The sequence below is a fragment of the Schistocerca nitens genome, chromosome 2 (assembly GCF_023898315.1).
Source record: "Schistocerca nitens isolate TAMUIC-IGC-003100 chromosome 2, iqSchNite1.1, whole genome shotgun sequence".
NCBI lineage: Eukaryota > Metazoa > Arthropoda > Insecta > Orthoptera > Acrididae > Schistocerca > Schistocerca nitens.
Window position 1 is genome coordinate 137959371 of NC_064615.1, and position 20739 is coordinate 137980109.

At 36.8% G+C, this 20739-nt stretch overlaps 1 protein-coding gene across 5 annotated transcripts in view; it reads left to right on the plus strand.

Annotated features, from left to right (window-relative positions):
- LOC126235831 (phospholipid transfer protein C2CD2L) overlaps positions 1-20739 on the plus strand; it is a 624312-nt gene that overhangs the window by 550271 nt on the left and 53302 nt on the right. For 4 of the 5 annotated variants that reach the window (XM_049944685.1, XM_049944683.1, XM_049944686.1 and 1 more), the window contains one exon: positions 10485-10638. In XM_049944685.1, coding sequence (XP_049800642.1) covers positions 10485-10638 — 154 coding nt within the window. The remainder of the gene's footprint in view (positions 1-10484; positions 10639-20739) is intronic. The other variant, XM_049944684.1, reaches the window with a different exon arrangement.

Sequence of the window (20739 nt, forward strand, 5' to 3'; positions counted from 1 at the left end):
CATTCATGATGGAAACTCAAATTATTCTTACAAGGGAACCTCCCCATCGCACCCCCCTCAGATTTAGTTATAAGTTGGCACAGTGGATAGGCCTTGATAAACTGAACACAGATCAATTGAGAAAACAGGAAGAAGTTGCGTGGAACTGTGAAAAAATAAGCAAAATATACAAACTGAGTAGTCCATGGGCCACATAGGCAACATCACGGACAATGTGAGCTCAGGAGCGCCGTGGTCTCGTGGTAGCGTGAGCAGCTGCAGAACGAAAGGTCCTTGGTTCAAGTCTTCCCTCCAGTGAGAATTTTACTTTCTTTATTTTTACATCGTTATTATCTGTCCGTTCGTTCACTGTAATAAGTTTAGTGTCTGTGTCTTGCGACCGCATCGCAAAACCGTGCGATTAGTAGACGAAAGGACGTGCCTCTCCAATGGGAACCGAAAACATTTGATAGCAAGGTCATAGGTCAACCGATTCCTCCACAGGAAAACACAATAGTTTGTCACATAAACTGAAAATAAAAAAATTAAACTTTTCACTCGATGGAGGATTTGAACCAAGGACCTCTCGTTCCGCAGCTGCTCACGTTACCACGAGACCGCGGCGCTCCTGTGTTCTTAGAGTCCTTGATGTCGCCTATCTTCCCATGAACTACTCAGTTAGTATATTTTGCTTATTTTTTCACAGTTCCACACAACTTCTTCCTGTTGATCTGTATTCAGTTTTTCAAGGCCTATCCACTGTGCCAACTTATAACTAAATCTGAGGGGGGTGCGATGGGGAGGTTCCCTTGTTAGCTCTCTGGTTGAAAATAATATACACGTGATGCTCAGTGAGAACGTAACACCCGAAAGCCGTCATGTACTCTGCCTAAACGTGTCCCAACAGTGCTGAACAATGATCACATGATTCCAATTTCAATTAAATGTGAGTAATCACTGCAGCACCTATTAACCAATAGCTTCCTCTTACCCAAATATTCATGCAGGACACTAAATAACCATTTAGTAGAGTTAGTTGTGGACTCCTTACCTCAGTTATTATGTAACATACTGTCATTGATTTTGTGACCTCTATTTGTTGCCCTTATTGGATGTATGGAATACTTGGTCAGATGTAGACTGTTCTGTGCCAGTGGAATCTAATGAATCATTGGTGAACTATAGCATTGTCCCTCTATACATTTTCCAGAATTTTTACATATCTTTGGTGATTTTTCCATCCTATTAGCATTTCCTTTCACTGTTTGGAATTCATTTTTCTCTATTTCTGCAAAGGAACACAATTATTTGCTTTTGTATGCTTTGAGATAGAATGGAACTTGGTTGAAATATAGCCTCATATTAATGTTGCTCATTTATCATATGCCACATGTGACACACAATTACTGAAACACTGTCCTAGCATACAACATGTGAGCATTTGGCTCTTAATTGCATTCCACTTCTCACAAATTTGTGCTTGTATACAGCTGAATCATAACAATATGCACTTAATTTTTTCTCATTTTGAGAACTATCATGTGCTACAAGAATTGTTTAAGGCTAAATCCACCTGAATTTTCATGTTCACTAAAGCATCCAAGCATATTTTTGAACAGTGCTCACAAAAATCTTGAAACAGGCTTTCCTTGCACATGTTTGCATGAACTAGCAATATCGTAATAGAAATTTTAAGAATTCAGTACAAAATTTTCATACAGTAAAAACAGTATTGTCAAAGACATGGGGATGTGGATGAAAACAGCATTAAATTCTGTCTATTATAAAATATTCACAATCTAAATTATATAAAAAAAACTCTGGTATATATTATTGTTATTCGAATGTATTTGTTTATAAGTATGTCTGAAACTGAATCAACAGGTCGTTTCAGCTTTTCAGAGCAAAGCAAGTGGCAGTGTTCATGCCTCTGCAGTCATTTTAATCTATGTTTTAAACTGATTTCATCATGAGTATTTAATGGCAAATTTTATGTTTATTTCAAGTTCCATAGTTCCATAAGTGAACAGATTCCTGGATACAGACTAAATCAATTTTCACAAAATGTTGTTTAGTACATTAGTACATAAAAATTATCGCAGTTCAACGTGGAAGATACTATATGTTAGTTCACTAGGAATATACAAAAACATAAATTTGAATTTAGAAAGGCATACATGTAAATAATACTGATGTGGCACTTAGCCTGATGGATCCTCAGACAGATGTTGCAAAGATTAACACCATATTGATAGCTAGATGGTTAGGAACATTTTTAGATGGCTGGGATTGAAACATCTCATGTGTTTCATATTAGTAAGCAATTTCTTAAAGGCATAATTGCAAGTAGGGCACATTTGAAAAGCAGCTGTATGGTATTGTATTGTACTTATTTGTCCTGTTGCCTACAAAAGCATCTTTCGCATAAGACATTGGACAAGCCAAGTTACAAGTACATTTCTGAAAGTGATTTATGGGCATACTTATTTAAGGTTACAATAAAACACTTTACATATTAACTATTAATAAAATACATTCTATGAATATAAATGTTCTTCAATGGAGTAAAAGCATTGATGCTGCAAATAAGACTTTAGAGATTGTGCAGAGGTTTTGACCTCAGTAATAGCTTTTATGTTTTCAGCAAATTTGTTATAAACTTTAACTCTCATTTTGAAAGTACCTTTTTGGGACAGAGATGTGTTGATTTGGGTTACATGTATATTACAGTTATTTTAAAAAAATATAAAGTATTCCATAATGTATACACATGGTAATGGAGGAATACCAGATATCTTAAACAGAGGTTAGCAAGACTCTCTAGGTTTGCATCCAAACTAGATTCTAATGGCCCTTTTTTGTAGTTTGAAATTGCTATTAGCTACTTTAGAGTTTCCCCAAAAGGTGAATTCATATTTGAGGCAAGAATGGAAGCTCGCATGATATGCATTAAATTACAGTACTGTTTTCTCACTGCAGCATGATTTTAGTGAGCAAAGAAGGTAACATACATTGCTCAGTTCTGCATTGAAATATTCTGTATGCTTATTCCATTTTACATTGCTTTGCAACCAAAGTCCTAGGAATTTGGTTTCAGTACTGTTACTAACTAATTAGTCATTGATGGAGGCCAATGGGTTACACGTGTCATTGTATAGTTTTTCATATAACAAACTTTGAAACTTTTCTAGCAGTTCTTCAAAACAAAATTGATTCACAGTATAAATTTTTAAACCAGAATTTATTTCATTAAACAGGCAAACCTGTTTAGTCAGTGACACAGGATTAAATGTTTCAGTTAACAACTTACCAAAATTTCCTTTTTCAATTATAGCTGCTTTTTACCAACATAAGTATTGTAAAGATAAAATGCGAGGCTTGTAATATTATTTAATGTATATTCCTTAACATACAATGTCAAATTATGCAAGCAGTAGTTATTTAATGCACTATATGTAGTTCTTTGATGAGGATGTTTTTGAATGATTATAATGCATGCCCTCAAAGAGATGTTATTACCTGTTTGTTATAGGTTGTAGTATTGTGTTCCAGTACTTGTATATGTTTCTGTTGCATGCAGTATTTCTGTAATGTTATCTGAGCTACAGCTTGTAAGTATGAAGACCTTCAAATGATAGGTGGAGCTGAGACTAAGTTCAGCTAATAAAGGTGGAAATACTAGTTTTAAGAATGGGTTCAAGAGCTCAGTGAGGGTTTGTGTTTGGTGAAGTAGGCAAGGAGGAAATGGGAGACAGGGAATGCGAGGGAGGGAGGGAGGGTTGAGGAAGCACTGCTGGCAGCTGAGAGGCAGAGGCAGCAGGTGCACAGTATAGGAATGTGGGAGGCAACAGCAGCAGTGATGTGAGACAGAAATGTGGGAAGCAGAAGCAGCAGGGACACAGGATAGGAATCTCGACTGGGATGGCATAGATTGTAAAACAACTATTGAAATCAAGCATTTTGTGTTCAAAAACATTTTCTGCCTCTGGGTAGTCAACCCTGCTCTTGGCCACAGTTTGACAGTGGCCACTCATTCAGATGGACGGCTAGTCAGTGGTCATCATAAAATGCAGGTGTTGTTAATGGTTAGCTGACTTGATATGGACAGTGGTTTGGATGGAGCCATCAGAAAGGTGGAGGTCAATGTCCAGGTGGAGGCCACACTGGGCTGAGGAGGACCAGGTGAAGCAGATCGAAGAGAAGGTATTGAGGCTGTGGAGGAATGAGGATAGGATGTTTTGATCCTGAGTCCACATCATTTAGATATCATCAGTGAATGTTTCATTCAGGTGTTCATTGGTATATTCAGGATCTGGACTCTGGACCCAGACACCCTATCTTGATTCCTCTCTCATCCATTTCTCTTTATCTTTCTCAGCACAATATGTTCACTACTTGGACATTAACCTCCACCTCTCTGATGGCCCCATACAAACTTCTGTCAGTTTTATTATGCCATATCCACCAACACCCCTAATCTAATGACAATTCCAAAGAACCAGCTTTAAAGTAGCACTCTCAAGCCCACTAACCACGAACAGTACCATCCCTTCCACTCTAAAAGTCACTCTTTTATAGTCTGGTACATGCAGGAATGAAAATTCCCCTGCCAAATGCGCTAATGCTCTCACAAAGGCCTTTGCTGGCAGGCACTATCCCCCAAACTCAGTCCACAGACAGTTTTATTATGCCATAGCCACCAACACCCCTAATCTAATGACAATTCCAAAGAACCAGCTTTAAAGTAGCACTCTCCTCATTATTCAGTATCAGCTCATGTTGGAGGAACTGAACCAGATCCTTTGCAAAGGCTTGTCGTCATGCCCAGGAATGAGCAATATCCTACCCAAAATCATTCCCACCCCTCCCAATATGGTAACCTGCTGTCCACCCAATCTATGCAATATCCTAGTCCATCCTTATACCACACCCTCCTCCATTCTGTTGCCACTTGGCTCATACATCTGTGGAAGACTCAGATGCAAGACCTGTCCAATAGGACACAATCTGATGCATCAAGGTCACCCAGCATACCCTACTCCAGTCCCAATACAAGATTATTATAGCCTGTCAGAGGCAGGACCATATGTGAAAGCAGTTATGTCACATGCGAGCTCTGCTGTAATTTCTGCACAACTTTTTACACCTGTATTAATGGCCACTGTCAAACAGTGGCCATGACCAGAATTGATCACCCAGTAGCAGAATATGCTACTGAGCACAACATGGGCATGCCATCTGGAACCCATCCCCCCCCCCCCCTTCTCCCCCACAGCTTCTGTGAATTACGTTGATAGGAGGTCACCTTGTACTACATCCTTCAATCCTGTAATCCTCCTGTAGCTTCTGTCCCACACCCACCCTGTCCAGGACCCCATCTTCACTCACCCTACACCCACACCCTCTTCCATCTGCCCTTCCTCTGTGCTATCTCAATCTCGCGGTCCACTGTTCCATGTCATCTTGCACTGCACTCAAATCCCCCTGCCTTCAGCCAGAACGAGTTCACTGGTGCTGTTGCTGCAGTTGTATCTGTGCATCTGCTGCCTCTGCTTTTAGCCATCAGGTACCTTTCCCCAAACCACCTGTAACCCCACCCCTGCTTTCTTCACTCCATAATTCACTAAAATACAAAATCAGTTGACAGAACATAATCTGATACATCAAGGACTTGTCAGTTTGGTAATGGATGTAAGGGGGGGAGGGGGGGGGGGGGGAGAGTGCAGGAAGGAGAATCACAGGGTGAGACCACAATTTGACTACAGTGAGCAAGTTAAAATGGATGTAGATTGCAATAACTATGCAGAGATAAAGAGTCTTGCACAGGATTGTCTAAGATAAGGACATCAAACAAAACTTCAGACTGAAGATCTCAACAACAGCTCTCGTTATGACAGTTAATACTTGGTGATATGACATGAGTCAAAATAGTCATTAGAGATTTGTGTATGATAAACTGCTTGTGCACACTGTGTTAATATTTAATTATCATAAAATTAAAAAGAGACAGAATTGATTACATTTAGGAGGCAAACTATAAGTTCTGCCAATGTACAGATATAAAAGTAGAAAATAAAAACTGTCCTAGCTTTTGGACCTGTGAGTTCCTTCCTCAGAGGGCATAGCCTTGGAAGAAGGAATGAGCAGGTCACCCAGACCCCAGCTTGAGAGGGACCCATCTGTTGTGAGGATAAGTATTTGTCTTTACCAAAGTACAAATGAGATATTGTTTTCCAAGCAATTTGTGTCTGCCAAAGCTTTGTTTGCCCTACTTGAATTCCAGTTCGAGTAATGGTCCTTGTATTGGGATTTCCAATATACTCTGTATCAAGACCATCATGTCAAACCATTATAATCTGTTATCAGCCTCTTCTTCCATAGTCAATTGATTCTTCGCATTCACCTTACTTATATTCTCATGAATAAACCTTGTGTAGTCTCATACAAACAGCATGGAGGATGTTTTCCCATGCATCCTATTTGATTCCATGCCACAACATTTAGAGGACCTAAATGTGGTGCTCTAATATAATCCTGACTTCTTATAGTCAGAAATCCTGTTCAGTTATCTAATTGTAATTATTGGTGTACTGATGCATACCTAATCTGTCATCTAAATTTCATTTCAGACACATGAACCCAACCAACATGCTGTAGCACTTTTCACAGTTGTTAATTTAGTCAGTTGTCACTTCCAAACCTTTTGTGGGGGAATAAGTCAAGCCCTTGGGCTGAGAGAAGAATTGTTTGCAGGTGCAAATTTCTTGTGTAAGGCATTTCACATTCTGTTGTTTTGCAGATAATCAGTAGCTTACACTTTCTTCGCATTCACCTTACTTATATTCTCATGAATAAACCTTGTGTAGTCTCATACAAACAGCATGGAGGATGTTTTCCCATGCATCCTATTTGATTCCATGCCACAACATTTAGAGGACCTAAATGTGGTGCTCTAATATAATCCTGACTTCTTAAAGTCAGAAATCCTGTTCAGTTATCTAATTGTAATTATTGGTGTACTGATGCATACCTAATCTGTCATCTAAATTTCATTTCAGACACATGAACCCAACCAACATGCTGTAGCACTTTTCACAGTTGTTAATTTAGTCAGTTGTCACTTCCAAACCTTTTGAGGGGGAATAAGTCAAGCCCTTGGGCTGAGAGAAGAATTGTTTGCAGGTGCAAATTTCTTGTGTAAGGCATTTCACATTCTGTTGTTTTGCAGATAATCAGTAGCTTACACTTTCTTGATGCAAGAGGCAATTTAGAGATTAATATGAATTATTTTATATACTAATCCCTTTGTCTAGATCTTCATCAGATGAATTTGTGTAAAACAGAGGTCACAATAAAAAAGAAAATCTCACCTAAGTGTGACATATACATAAAAGTGTGCTGCAACCAATTATTTTCCTATCATTGGCCTGAAATAAATTTTAAAAAATCCAGCAGTGTGTCCATTAAGATAGTTTGCATGTGTAAAAACAACAAATTAAATTTATTGTTATTAATTTCTGCTCAGAAGTTATAATTTTTATTAATTTCTTTGTTCTAAGTTATTAACCCACAAGTACTATGTAGCATTTTTAATGAAATAGTCAAAGAGTTAACTGCCACTTTGTGAAGTATGGTTTGGTATTGCATTGTTAATTAAAATTACAATATCTGAGATACAAACATGTTTGGTTTGCATTTGACTAATTTGAGTGATAACTAATTGAAGTTTTGTTTCTTTTTTTTCTTTGCGGAACGTGATGTCTCATCCTATGCAACAAATAAACTGGTAAGCAACAGTAATATATAAATATTTTTTCCTGCGACATTTAACTTTACAGATCAACTGAGACCAATGTTTGTTGTTATTGCAATATAATTTACTAATCACTAGTTTTGAAATTGTGGTTATAAAATTTGTGTAAAATACACACACACACACACACACACACACACTACATTATTTTCCAAGAACATCATTTTATGTTTCATCCAGGCTATAAATGAAGTTTTTGAAGCTTTACTACACTCCAAATCAATGTTAAAGAGCAAGGCATTTCTTGAATGCAGAAGTGACAGTCACTGTTCATGAGCTCAGATCTATTAAGCTGATCAACTAAAAGTTTCCTACCAAACGTTTTGTTATTCCATCCTGGACTTTCCATTGTTTGATTCAGCCAAAGCTATTTCTTAAATGAACTGTGTGAATGGCAATATGCTTGATGTCCATTGTCATAAACAAGACAATTTCAGATTTGTTTTTGTCAACAATGGGTCTGAGTGGTGCGACCGCCATACTTCCTGTGAAGATAGTGTTAATTTGAACTTTCATGGTGAATCTGAATGACATTACAATAATGGTTGTTGTTTAGATTCTACATCATCAAAAAATATTTTTAAAAAATTGGATACTTTATCATAGCTTATGATGTGAGGAAAATTATCTCTCCATTCTCCTAGTATTGGTCCAAAAAGGGCTGTACAGGTTGCATTTCATCAGATTTGTGACCTTCTATCAATATTTCTCTTGCACAAGGCTTCCAATAATTTAGTTTTTCAGTATCATTTCTGTGTAGTGCTGTTTGTAGCACATCTATTCCTAAATGTATGCTATGCAAGCCACTTTATGGCATATGGCAGGGGTACTCTGTGAACCCTCTATGATTTCCCTCCTATGCAAATAATGAGTGGTGCCTGTGAAAATATCACATCATGTTCATTAATTATGGAGAGACTGTCTTATTGCACCTATTCATTCACAAACCCAAAGAAGTCCCTTGCTGATTTGTTAAAGTACTCATTCATTTCCTAATAATACACATTCGTATATAACTACTAAATATGCTGAACCACCATCAACATGACAGTTAATAAATTTCATCTGAATTTTTATTGAGGAATGAAAACACTGATCACTATAACAAACAAGTACCATAATTCTTTATTCACCTACTTTAATCTGATAGCACACAATGAGATAGTAACTATGGTAGTAAGAACTGTGTATCCCTGGGCGCATACTGTCTGCATATGCTACTGCACATAAGGAAATTGATGAACATGCACGGTCATATTTTCTTTGGAATCTGCCCTTACTATTGGCACTCAACTCATTAATTGTAATTTTCATTGAGATGTTACAAAAAATTCAATATCTCTGAAAAATAATAATATTTTTTACATTTAATTTCGTCTGTCTTGTGATGAATACAACTGCTGAACACTGAAATCCTTAAGTCAGCACCTCCACTACAACCCCCCCCCCCTTCCTCCTCCCCTATCTCCCATGTTGCCCTCCTTCTTCGCTCCTCCATCTTCTTCTCCCTTTCTCCCCCCTTTTGTCCCTTTTCTCCATACTTTTGTCCCTCTTCTCCCCCTCCCCCCCTCATCCCTGTACTCCCCCCTCATCACTCTACTTTCCCCTTCATCACTCTAATCCACCCCCCTTGTCCCTCTTCTCCCCCACTCTTCCTTCTCCCCACCATCCCTCTTTGCCCCCCCCATCCCTCTTCTTCCCCCCCTTGTCCCTATTCCCCTCCCCCTCTCTCTCTCTCTTCTCTCCTACCTTGCCCTCCATCTTCCAGCCTTGTCTTCCTGCCTTGTGCCTCTTCCTCCTACTTTGTTACTCTTCTTCCTGCCTCTCCAATTCTCCTCCCCCCCCCACCCCCGGTATCACTTTTCCCTTGTATCCTACTCCTTTCTCCCCCTCTTCCCAACATTGCTGTCTTGCCCCCACCTGTTCCCTCCCCCTTTCCTTTCTTTTTACTTCTCTCTGTTTTTCCCCATTCTCTCTCTTTCACCCCTTCTCCACCCTCTCATGCCTTTTCTCTCTTTCCCTTCATCTTTCCCTCCCTCCTCCTCCTCATTTGCCTTCTCCTTCTCTTTCCCCCACCTCTGCCTCTTCTTCCCCCTCCTGCCTTTTTTTACCATTCTCTCTCTTTCCTCTTCCTCCCTCTTTTCCCCATTCTCCCACTTTTCCCTCTTCTCTCACTTTTCCCCTACTCCCTCTTCTTTTTGTTCTTGTCACCTCCATGTGTGCACCTTCTTGACATCCAGATTTAGGTTTTCCATATTTCCTCTAAATTGCTTTAAGTGGATGCTGGGATGCTTCCTTTGAAAGGGCACCACTGATTTTCTTCCCAAATTTTAACATGTGATCAGTCGCTAATGACATGGTCATTAATAGAACCATAACATTAATCTTCCTTTCTTTTCTCTCTCTTCCCCTTCCCTCCTCTCCCTCCCCTCCCCACCTCCTCTACCACCCTCTTCTCAACCCCCTCATCCCTGTCTCATCTCTCTGTCTCTTTCCTGTCTTTGATTTTCTCCCATTGCCATAGAATTATGGTGGAGCAATAATTTGCAGTCCATAAACATTTATAAATACATTTATATGTTGGATAAATCACATAAAGAGAACATGTGCATCTGTAGATAAAGTTGAAATTCATTGTGAAGTATAAAACTGTTAACATTTCTGTCTCCTAATGTTTGTATTATGTTATTAGGATATCTATCAGTGCCAGGACTGAGGGGTATCGATGGAAATTCTACAAGGTCAAGCCTAAGTGAAGCTTCTGGTGTTAGTGGTGCATCAACACGAACATACGTCAATGAAGCTTCAACGCTTGTGCTTGAAACTATTGAGAATGGAGTGAAAAAGTGCGTAGACCATCATATAACATTTTCACAGCTGTTAATATTAACACCTTATTCCCATTAAGTTTCAGTGAGCAGTTATTGTAATTTCTTCAAAGTGATGACTTATAGGCAGATGAGACATTTGACTCCAATTCTGTTTCCCAGCTCTCATTACCATCAGTACTAGTTTAAATATTCCAAAATGCATGTTTCCACCTTTGCATTCTTTCATTTCATAATAGTTAATGGATAGTAGTACATATCATTCTTTTTGCAGATGATATTACTGTGTCAGATAATAATGAGGAGCTACAGTTTTAATTTTACTAATACAAATCTTGTAGTACAAGCTTTATGGAAAACAGAAAGCTATGGAGCTGAGAAGAAAGGTTTTAAGTATGGAAAGCTCAGTCGATAAGAGCAGTATCCAAAAAGGCAACAGTATGGACGAAAGTCCTGGTCTGACACCCAGAAGTTACAGAGAGCTAGTGTCTACTTGTATCTTGGGAGGAAGATTAATACAAGTCACCTCTTTCAAATACATCTCCATCTTAATCATCAAGCCACAGTACAGTTTGAGGTAGAGAACGCATAGGCACCAGTATCATTTCTCCCCATCCTATTCCATTCATGGATGTAATGTAGAAAAAAGACTGATTGTATGCTTTGTATGATCCTGATTCCCTATAACTTTGATATTGTGGCTATTACGCAAAATATATATTGGAGGAAGTGATATGTTTGACTCATTTTGGAATTTGAACTTTTGGAATTTTATACGTAAGCCTCTCTGTAATGCATATATTTCTTGTAAAGTCTCCCCACTGCAGTTCAGTGAGCACTTTTTTGACATTTTTGTGCTGACTAAATAATCCTGTAGAAACTGCAGAGCTCTTCTTTCAGTATTTTCTATTTGTGCCCTCATTGAACAACAATAGGTCAAATAAGGCCTTTGTGCGCAATCACTTCTGTGCATAAATTACACTTCCTTAGCTTTAATCCAATAGATCTGAATCTGGCATCTGCCTTCATCACAGCTAGATTTACGTGGACATCACAACTAAAATCACTCTAGACAGAAACTCCTAAATACTTGAAGGTTGTGACTGATTCCAGTGGTTGATTGACAATGACGTAGCTTAACAATATTAGATCTCGTTATGTCTTTTTGTGCACTGCATTACAATTATATATGCTGAAGCTCAGCATTTTGTAACAAGGTTATAATGATGTTATCTTCCTTTACATAGACGCATTGTCTGTAAACAGTCTCGTAGGGCTATAGAATTTGTCTAAAATGTTATTTATGGACATGAAGAACAGCAAGGTCATAACAAACTTCCTTGAGGTATGCCAAATGCTATCTTTGTTTCTGACAGTGCCTCTTCATAGGAATGACCTACTGAGTTGCTTTCACTAGGAAGTTTTCAAAATAACTATATGTGTACTTGAAACTATTGTTAATTAGATAATTGAGAAGATGCAGAATTATGTGGACAGTATTTCATTTAGTATCTGAATGGAAAATCTTTTTAAAAGTGGAGACAAAGACCAGTGAAAAGAAATGCAGTAGAAGATGAATGGGTAGCTGAGGTGTAAAGTAGTGAAAGCAGCAGATGATCCAATAGGCAAAGAATCCGGCCCCAGTATAAATCCTTGGATAATTCATAAGGTATTTAATTTTTTCAACAAAAAGAGAAAATATAAAAATCTTATAACCAGGCAAAAAGAAATGAAAATATTTAAAAATGAGACAGACAAAATGTGCAAAATGACCAAGCAGTTATGGCTAGATGACAAATGTATAGATGCAGAAGCAAGCACGACTATGGGAAAGAGATTATGCTGCTTATAGGAAAGTTAATGAGACATTTGGAGACAAAAGATGCAGCTGCATGAATATCAAGAGCTCAGCTGGGAAATGAACATGAAGACAGTGTCATGGAAATGAAAAGGAAGTGAAACAAAATGAGATGGGAGGTATGATACTGTGAGAAGAATTTGACATAGTGCTGCAATATCTAAGGTGAAATAAGTGCCCTCTGCTAGAAAACATTACCTCAGAATTATTGAGATTCTTGGGAGAGTCAACTATGACAATACTATTCTATTTGACAGGCCAGGTATATAGGACTGGTGAAATGTCCTCAGATTTCAAGAAATTCCATTTCTAAGAAAGGCAAGTACTGACAGGGGTGAATATTACTGAACTATCAGTTCAATAAGTCATGCTTGCAAAGTACTAATATCAATTATCTGCAAAACAATGGGAAAAATGTTGGGAACAGACTGCGAGGAAGATTAGTTCATGTTCCAGAGAAATGTAGAAACACATGAAGCAATACTATTTAGCCAAAGCTTTTGACAATGCTGACTGGACTTCACACTTTGAAATGCTGAAAGTATTAAGAATGAACTACAGGGATTGGGAATTACAAGTTGTACAGAAACTGGATTGTTGTTACAAGAGTCAAAGGATGCGAGAAGGAAGCAGTAGTCAAGAAATTAGTGAGACAGGGTTGTAGCCTATCCGTAACATTATTCAAACCAGCACATGAGCAGACTGTGAAGGAAATCACAGAGAAATATGAAAACAGAATTAAAGTTCATAGAGAAGAAATAAAAACTTTGAGGTCTACTGATAACCCTGTAATTCTGTAAAAGAGACCAAAAGCGTTGGAAGAGCAACTGAATGAAATAGATAGCATCTTGGAAAAGAGAGTATAGGGTAAACACCAACAACAGTAAAACAAGGGTAATGGGCTGTAGTTAGATTAAATCAGACAATGCTGATGGAATTAAATTAGGAAATGAGGCACCTAAAAGTCATAGATGAAGTCTGCTATTTGTGTTCAGTAACAATGAAAATAAATTTAATTGTTAAGAAGTCTTTTTCTGAAGCTATTTGTAGTCTTGTACAGAAGTGGAACATGGACAATAAATATTTCAAAGAAGAAGGGAATACAAGTGTTTGAAATGTGGATTCACTGGAGAATTCTGAAGGTTAAGTGGGTAGATCAAATAACTAATGAGGTGATACTGAAACTGAATTGAGGATAAAAGAAATTTATTGCACAACCTGACTGAAAGAAGTATATGGCAGGTGGGACATATCGTGAGGCATCAAAGAGTAATCAGTTTGGTAATGGAGGGAAGTGGGGTTGGGGAGGGGGGGAGGGGGGGGGCAGGATAAAAATTGTATGGAGAGTCCAAGACCTGAATACAGTAAGCAGGTTCAAATGGATTTAGGGTGCAGTAGTTATGCAGAGCATTCAAAGTCAACAGAGTGTTGTAAGGAATCTGTTCTTTCATTTTCAGCAATAAAGGTTGGGCACTGAAATTCAAATATTCCATGTTTCAGTTGCAGATGATCTACTTCAAGGACACATAACTGCATCAATAGGCATAAGGTCAGAAAAAGTACAAATGGTATTTTTGGACGACAAGCAATTAAAGGTGTATGAAAGAGCAGATACCTTAGGCATATTAAACAAGAGAGTTTGGTATGTTTTACTTAAACAAAATTGAGTGTGAGTTGTATTTGTGCAAAATGGGTGCCATACTCACTGAATGAGAATGAAAAATAAATATAAAAGTGATTTCTCAGAAAACTTTGACTTGACCAGTGCACAAATTCATTATGTGAAAGAAATGTGGATACAACATTTCATTCCACAAATGAAACAGCATTCAAAGCAGTAGTGGAAACCTACAGCCTTGCGTTAAAAAAATTAAATCAGTTTCCTGTGACTGAAATTTATTACCAAATTTTCTGGGGCACAGGAAGAATTATTCCCATTGATTACCTTGCTCAAGGTAAGAAAATAACTTGTAAAAATACGGAGTTCTTCTGGATCAAATTAATAAAAAGATATAGAAGAGGTCTGGAATGGAAAAAAGATACAATTCACATTGCTTTGGCAATGAAAAAATTTAAGGATATAAATACAAATTGTTGGGACATCCATCAAGGTCAAATGATTCAGTGCACTCTGACTTCCACTTATTTCACATCTAGAGAAAATTTTGGCTGTATAAAATTTTAAGTCAAACAAAGAACTTATAGTAGCTGCAAAAGGATATTTTTCAGATCTCATGGAATCACTCTTTAGGGGTGGAATCTACTTATTAGGAAAATATTGGGTAAAATGTGTTGACGTGAAAGGAGGCCAAATGAAAAATGGTGACTCACTGTCAATTTTTTACTGGGTGACAGCTGCTGAAGCCGATAACAAATTATCTATACATTTAAGCTCCCTGCCCACCGGCCTCAGACTGTATGCTCAGGGACCTCAATACATGGGAATGAAAATTTGTAATAAATTAAAAGGGATCAAGCTGATGCATGTGAATTTAGGTTCACTTAAAAGAAAGCTATATGAGGTACTGACACTGAAGTGTTATTACTCAGTGGATGAATTCATGCGAGACAATCTGGAAATTTGAGCTCGATACAATGTGTTACACATTCCAAGAAATATCCTTATAGTGTTATTATTTACTATAGTGCTATTATTTATTAACATAAAAGTCATTGTAACTGTTTTATAAATTTTTAACATGTCTCCTGTACACAAAATGGATTGCAAATGTACATCATGAGATGAATAAAACACAATTCACAATTCAAAAATTCTTAAAAGTAGAATTGATGGTTCTCACATAAAGCACACACCAGTTAACATGGTATTCCCAAATATCTATGTTGTGATGTCATTAATCACAGGAATTGTTTCCTTTTGACACTTATTACAGAAAAATATTGTTTACTTTGAAAGTAATAATGTTAGCATACTTTCTTTGTGTATCCCATTAAACCTAAAATCATGTTTGTTAATGTGCTAACATCCTATACACTTCTAGTGCATAAGTTTACAGCTGATACCAGAATAAGTGCTAAACATTATTTCTGCATTGTGCTTGTGTTTGGAAACTTCAAAGAAATATTAGTAAGGTCACCAGTGTAAAATAATAATGTTACAGGTGTTACTAAGGAATTTTGAATATTTCTCATTATATGTTTACAGTCGTGATTATAACAGTGCTATGAGACAGTGCCATTTCACATGCAGATGCTTTTGTGAGTCATTTAATGAGTCTTCTGATCATGACTAATTTTTATCTAAGATTATTTTTCACATTCGTTACACTACTCTGCACTTTTTCCTGCAATATCAAACTGCTGATTTTTAGTGTTTTGCATTTACCTTCTGAATTCCTGCATTTGTATTCAAACAGGCCTAGAATAGTCCTGTTTTTTCCCCCTTTAATTCATTTAAACAAACACAAATATTATAAGCATCATTTTCAAGCCTCTTATATGTTTTGTTAAATGATTTTCTCCTCAGTTTATCTTTTTTCCTATTTGTTATTTTTATTTCTCTCAATACTGTGTATCTGAATGAAGTGATTACTAGAGAAAAATACTCCTAGGCACAAGAAGTCACAGGAATTATACTCATGATTTTTATGTAAACTGTTGCTTCCTCTTTGTAGTACTCACAATATATCTTTAAACTGCTCTTTGACATTAGAAATATTTGAGGAGGGACAGTATTCTGACCTGATAAAAATTCCAATAAATGTACTGCCAAAAAATGAAGAGACTGACATGGTGAATTACAGGGCAATTGAAATATTATCTATCTTCTTCAAGATTAGAGAAAGTAACAGTAGACACATTACCTTGAACACTCAAAAACATCTGACATCATTAATAGTTCAGTGCTTCTTAAAATGTTTAAGCTGTAAGGAGATTGAATATGGCCACAAATGGTTCAGAAACTACCTGAGTGGCAGAATTGAGTTTATTGCAATCATAAACTCTAAAAAAGTACAGCCTGCAATACAAAACTAGCTGCATGTCTTGATAACATCTACATCTGCATTTACATCAATACTCTGCAAATCACACTTAAGTGCTTGGCAGAGTGTTCAGCAAACCACCTTCACAATAATTCTCTATTATTCCGCTCCTGAATAGTGCGTGGAAAAAAGAATGCCTGTAACTTTCCATACAAGCTCTTATTTCCCTTATTTTATTTTGATGATCATTCCTCCCTACGTAGGTCAATTTCAACAAAATATTTTTGCATTTGGAGGAGAAAGGTGGTGATAGAAATTTTGTGAGAAGACCCCGCCGCAATGAGAAACACCATTGTTTCAATTATGCCCACCCCAAATCCTGTATCATGTCTGTGACACTCTTTCTTGTGTTTTTCGACAACACAAAATATGCTGCCCTTCTTTGAACTTTCTCAATTTACTCCATTAATGCTGTCTGGTAAGGATCCCGCACAACACAGAAGTACTCTAAAAGAGGATGGATTAGCATAGTGTAGGCAGTCTCCTTAGTAGATCTGTTGCATCTTCTAAGTGTTCTGTCAATAAATCACAGTCTTTGGTTCGCCTGCCCCACAACATTTTCTGTGTTCTTTCTGATTTAATTTGTTTGTAATTTTTAGGTATTTAGTTGAATTTATAGACATTAGAGTCAATTGATTTATTGTGTAACCAAAGTTTAATGGATTGCTTTTAGCATTCATATGGATGACCTCACACTTTTTATTATGTAGGGTCAACTGAAAATTTTTGTACCACACAGATAGCTTCTCTAAACCATTTTGCAATTTGTTTTGATCTTCTGATGACTTTATTCAACAATAAATGATAGCATCATCTGCAAACAACCTAAGATGGCTGCTCACATTGTCTCCTGAATCATTTATGTAGATAAGGAACAGCAGAGGGCCTATAACACTACCTTGGAGAATGCCAGAAATCATTTCTGTTTTATTCAATGATTTTCCATCAGTTACTACAAACTGTGACCTCTCTGACAGGAAATCATGAATCCAGTCCCATAACTGAGATAATATTCCATAAGCATGCAATTTGATTAAAAGCTGCTTGTGAGATATCATGTCAAAAGCCTTCTGGAAATCTAGAAATACAGAATCAATGTGAACTCCATTCTCGATAACATTCAACACTTTGTGTGAGTAAAAAGCTAGTTGTGTTTCAGTAAAAAGCTAGTTGTATTTCACAAGAATGATGATTTCTAAATCCGTGTTGATTGCATGGCAATAGACTGTTCTCTTTGAGGTAATTCATAATGTTCATACACAATATATATTCCTAAATCCTGCTGCATATCGACATTAATGATATGGACCAGTAATTTACTGGATTACTCCTATTACCTCTCTTGAATATTGGTGCGACCTGTGCAACTTTCCAGTCTTTGGGTATGAATCTTTCCTTGAATGAGTGGTTGTGTGTGATTGTTAAGTATGGATTGTAGATTGTAGATTGTATTTTATTGGTCCTGTTGTCTACATAGCAGCTTATGCGTAAGACATTGGACAAGTCAAGTTATAAATATACAGGCTGAAAGTAATTTCAAGGCATACGTATTTAAGCTTACAATAATACACTTTTCATGTAAGTATTTATATAACACATTTCATAAATTTAAATATTCTTCAATGGAGTAAAAGCAGTGATGCTGTAAATATGACTTAAGAGATTTTCCAAATGTATTGACCTCAGTGATAGCTTTTATGTTTTCAGGAAGTTTGTTATAAAGCTTAACTCCCATGTGAAAAGTACCTTTTTGGCACAGTGCTGTGCTGATTTGAGTCATATGTAAGTTTCTGTTTTGTCTGGTAAAGTGCTCATGTATATCACAGTTTTTATGTAGTCTCTGGTCCTTGCCTATTACATTTAATTTAAAGAATAAAAGGGTTTCCATAATGTATACACACGGTAATGGGGGAATACCAGATTTCTTAAACAGGGGTTTACAAGAGTCTCTAGGCTTGCACCCAAACAAGATTCTAATGGCCCTTTTTTGTAGTTTAAAAGTGCTATTAGCTATTTTAGAGTTTCCCCAGAAGGTGACCCCATATCTAAGATGAGAATGAAAGTACGCATGATATGCGTTCAATACTGTTTTCTCACTACAGCATGATTTTAATGAACAAAGAAGATAACATGTTTTGCTCAGTTCTGCATTGAGATATTCAATATGCTTATTCCATCTGATGTTACTCTGCAGCCAAAGTCCTAAGAATTTGGTTTCAGTACTGTTACCAACAGGTTCATCATTGATAGAGACTGATGGGATAAACATGTCCTTGTTAGGAACATTGTGGAATTTTAGAGCAACGGTTTTCTTACTGTTTATTACAAGCTGATTACTCTGTGCCCAGCTGCTAAGTTGTTTCGTGACCGTGTTTACTGTCTGCTGTATCTGTTCATCGTCGTCTCCTTTTAGTAGAATCGTGGTGTCATCTGCAAATATGATTGATTTGTGTGCATCAATATTTAAGCTTAGATCATTTATGTACAGAAGAAACAGAAGGGGTCCCAATACGGATCCTTGGGGTACACCACATTTTATTTGTTTATAGTCAGATAAGTGATTAGATACAGTTTTTAGTTCAATATTTGTGTGCTTGACGCACACTGCCTGCATACGATTTGTCAGGAAGGAACTAATCCACTTGTTGGACAGACCTCGAATACCATATATTTCTAGCTTTGATAGCAGAATTTTATGGTCCACCATGTCAAAAGCTTTTGACAAGTCAATAAAGACTCCTATTGTTTCCTGTTTTTTGTCCATCAGGTTTAGGATGGAATTGATGCACTCATAGACAGCAGTTGTCGTTGACCTCTTATTTCTGAATCCATGTTGTTCATTACACAGGATGCTGTTTTTATTTATAAATTTCATAAGTTTCTCATACATAACTTTTTCCAGTACTTTAGAGATGCAGGAGGAAATTGTGATGGGTCTGTAGTTATTTACATTGTCTTTATCCCCTTTTTTATATACAGGAATAACTTTTGTTGTTTTTAACACATCAGGGAAAGTGCCTGCCTGAAGTGAGCAGTCGCATAAATGTGTAAGTACTTCAATTAGGTTTGATGTGCTCTTCTTTAACATTGTTGCAGGTATACCATCAATACCTGCCGATTTGGAATTTTTTAGTCCTTTTATTGCTTTAGCTACTTCATCTTGTGAAACAGAACTGATGTACATTGATCCTCTACATGCACTTATTTTATATTCATTTGCCTGGATGCTCTTAAAGTTTGATTGTAACATTTTTTCAGCAACACCTGTGAAAAAATTGTTAAATGTGTTGGCTACTTCTAAGGGGTTTGTTACTTTTTTATTTTTATGTGATAGTGTTATATTTTTCCAAGGTTGTCTGTATTCTCCACATTCTTTTTTTATAACACTCCACATAGCCTTTGATTTATTAGCTGAATTATAAATGATTTCATCATTATGCATTATTTTTGCTGCTTTTATTACTTTTCTTAATATTTTGGAGTATTTTTTATAGTATGCGCGTACTACAGGTGAGGAATTTTTTGAGTTACATATTTCATGAAGTAGTCTTTCCTTCTGGCATGAAACGCTTATTCTCTTTGTGATCGAGCTGTTTGTTCTTGAGTTTCCCCGTATGGTTAATGTTTTCAGTGGAAATGCAAGTTCAAAGAAATGGGTTAATGTATCAATGAAAGTGTTGAATTTTTCATTTATATCATTCATTTTGTACACTCCTAGCCATTTTTCTTTCTGTAATAAGTTGTTGAAGTAGTTCACATTATGCTGATTATAGTTTCGATATGCTGTTCTAAAAGACATGTTGTTAATAATACTGCCTTGTACTTTTATGCTTAATATTTGAGCTAGATGATCACTAAAACCTGCATTGAAAATTTTTAGTGAGGTGTTGTGTAAACTCTTCTTTACTAGAAACTGATCAAGAGCTGTTTGACAAGTTTCTGATACTTGGGTAGCTGCTTTTACTTCAGCCTTTAAATTGTAGGATGTTGCAAGGTTCAAAATGGTCTCCCTATTTCCACTATTCGTGAGGAAGTCAATATTGAAGTCACCACAGATTATCAATTCACAATCCATTTTATTTACTTTATTTAGCAATGACTCCATTTTGTTTAAGAAGAGTTCAAAATTCCCAGACGGTGATCGGTAAACTGTAGCAATAACCAGGTTGAACTGAGTAATTTTTATAGCTGCAATTTCATAATCCTTTCCGACATTTGCCCTAGTTAAGTCAGGTAGTGTAATAAAATCTACATTAT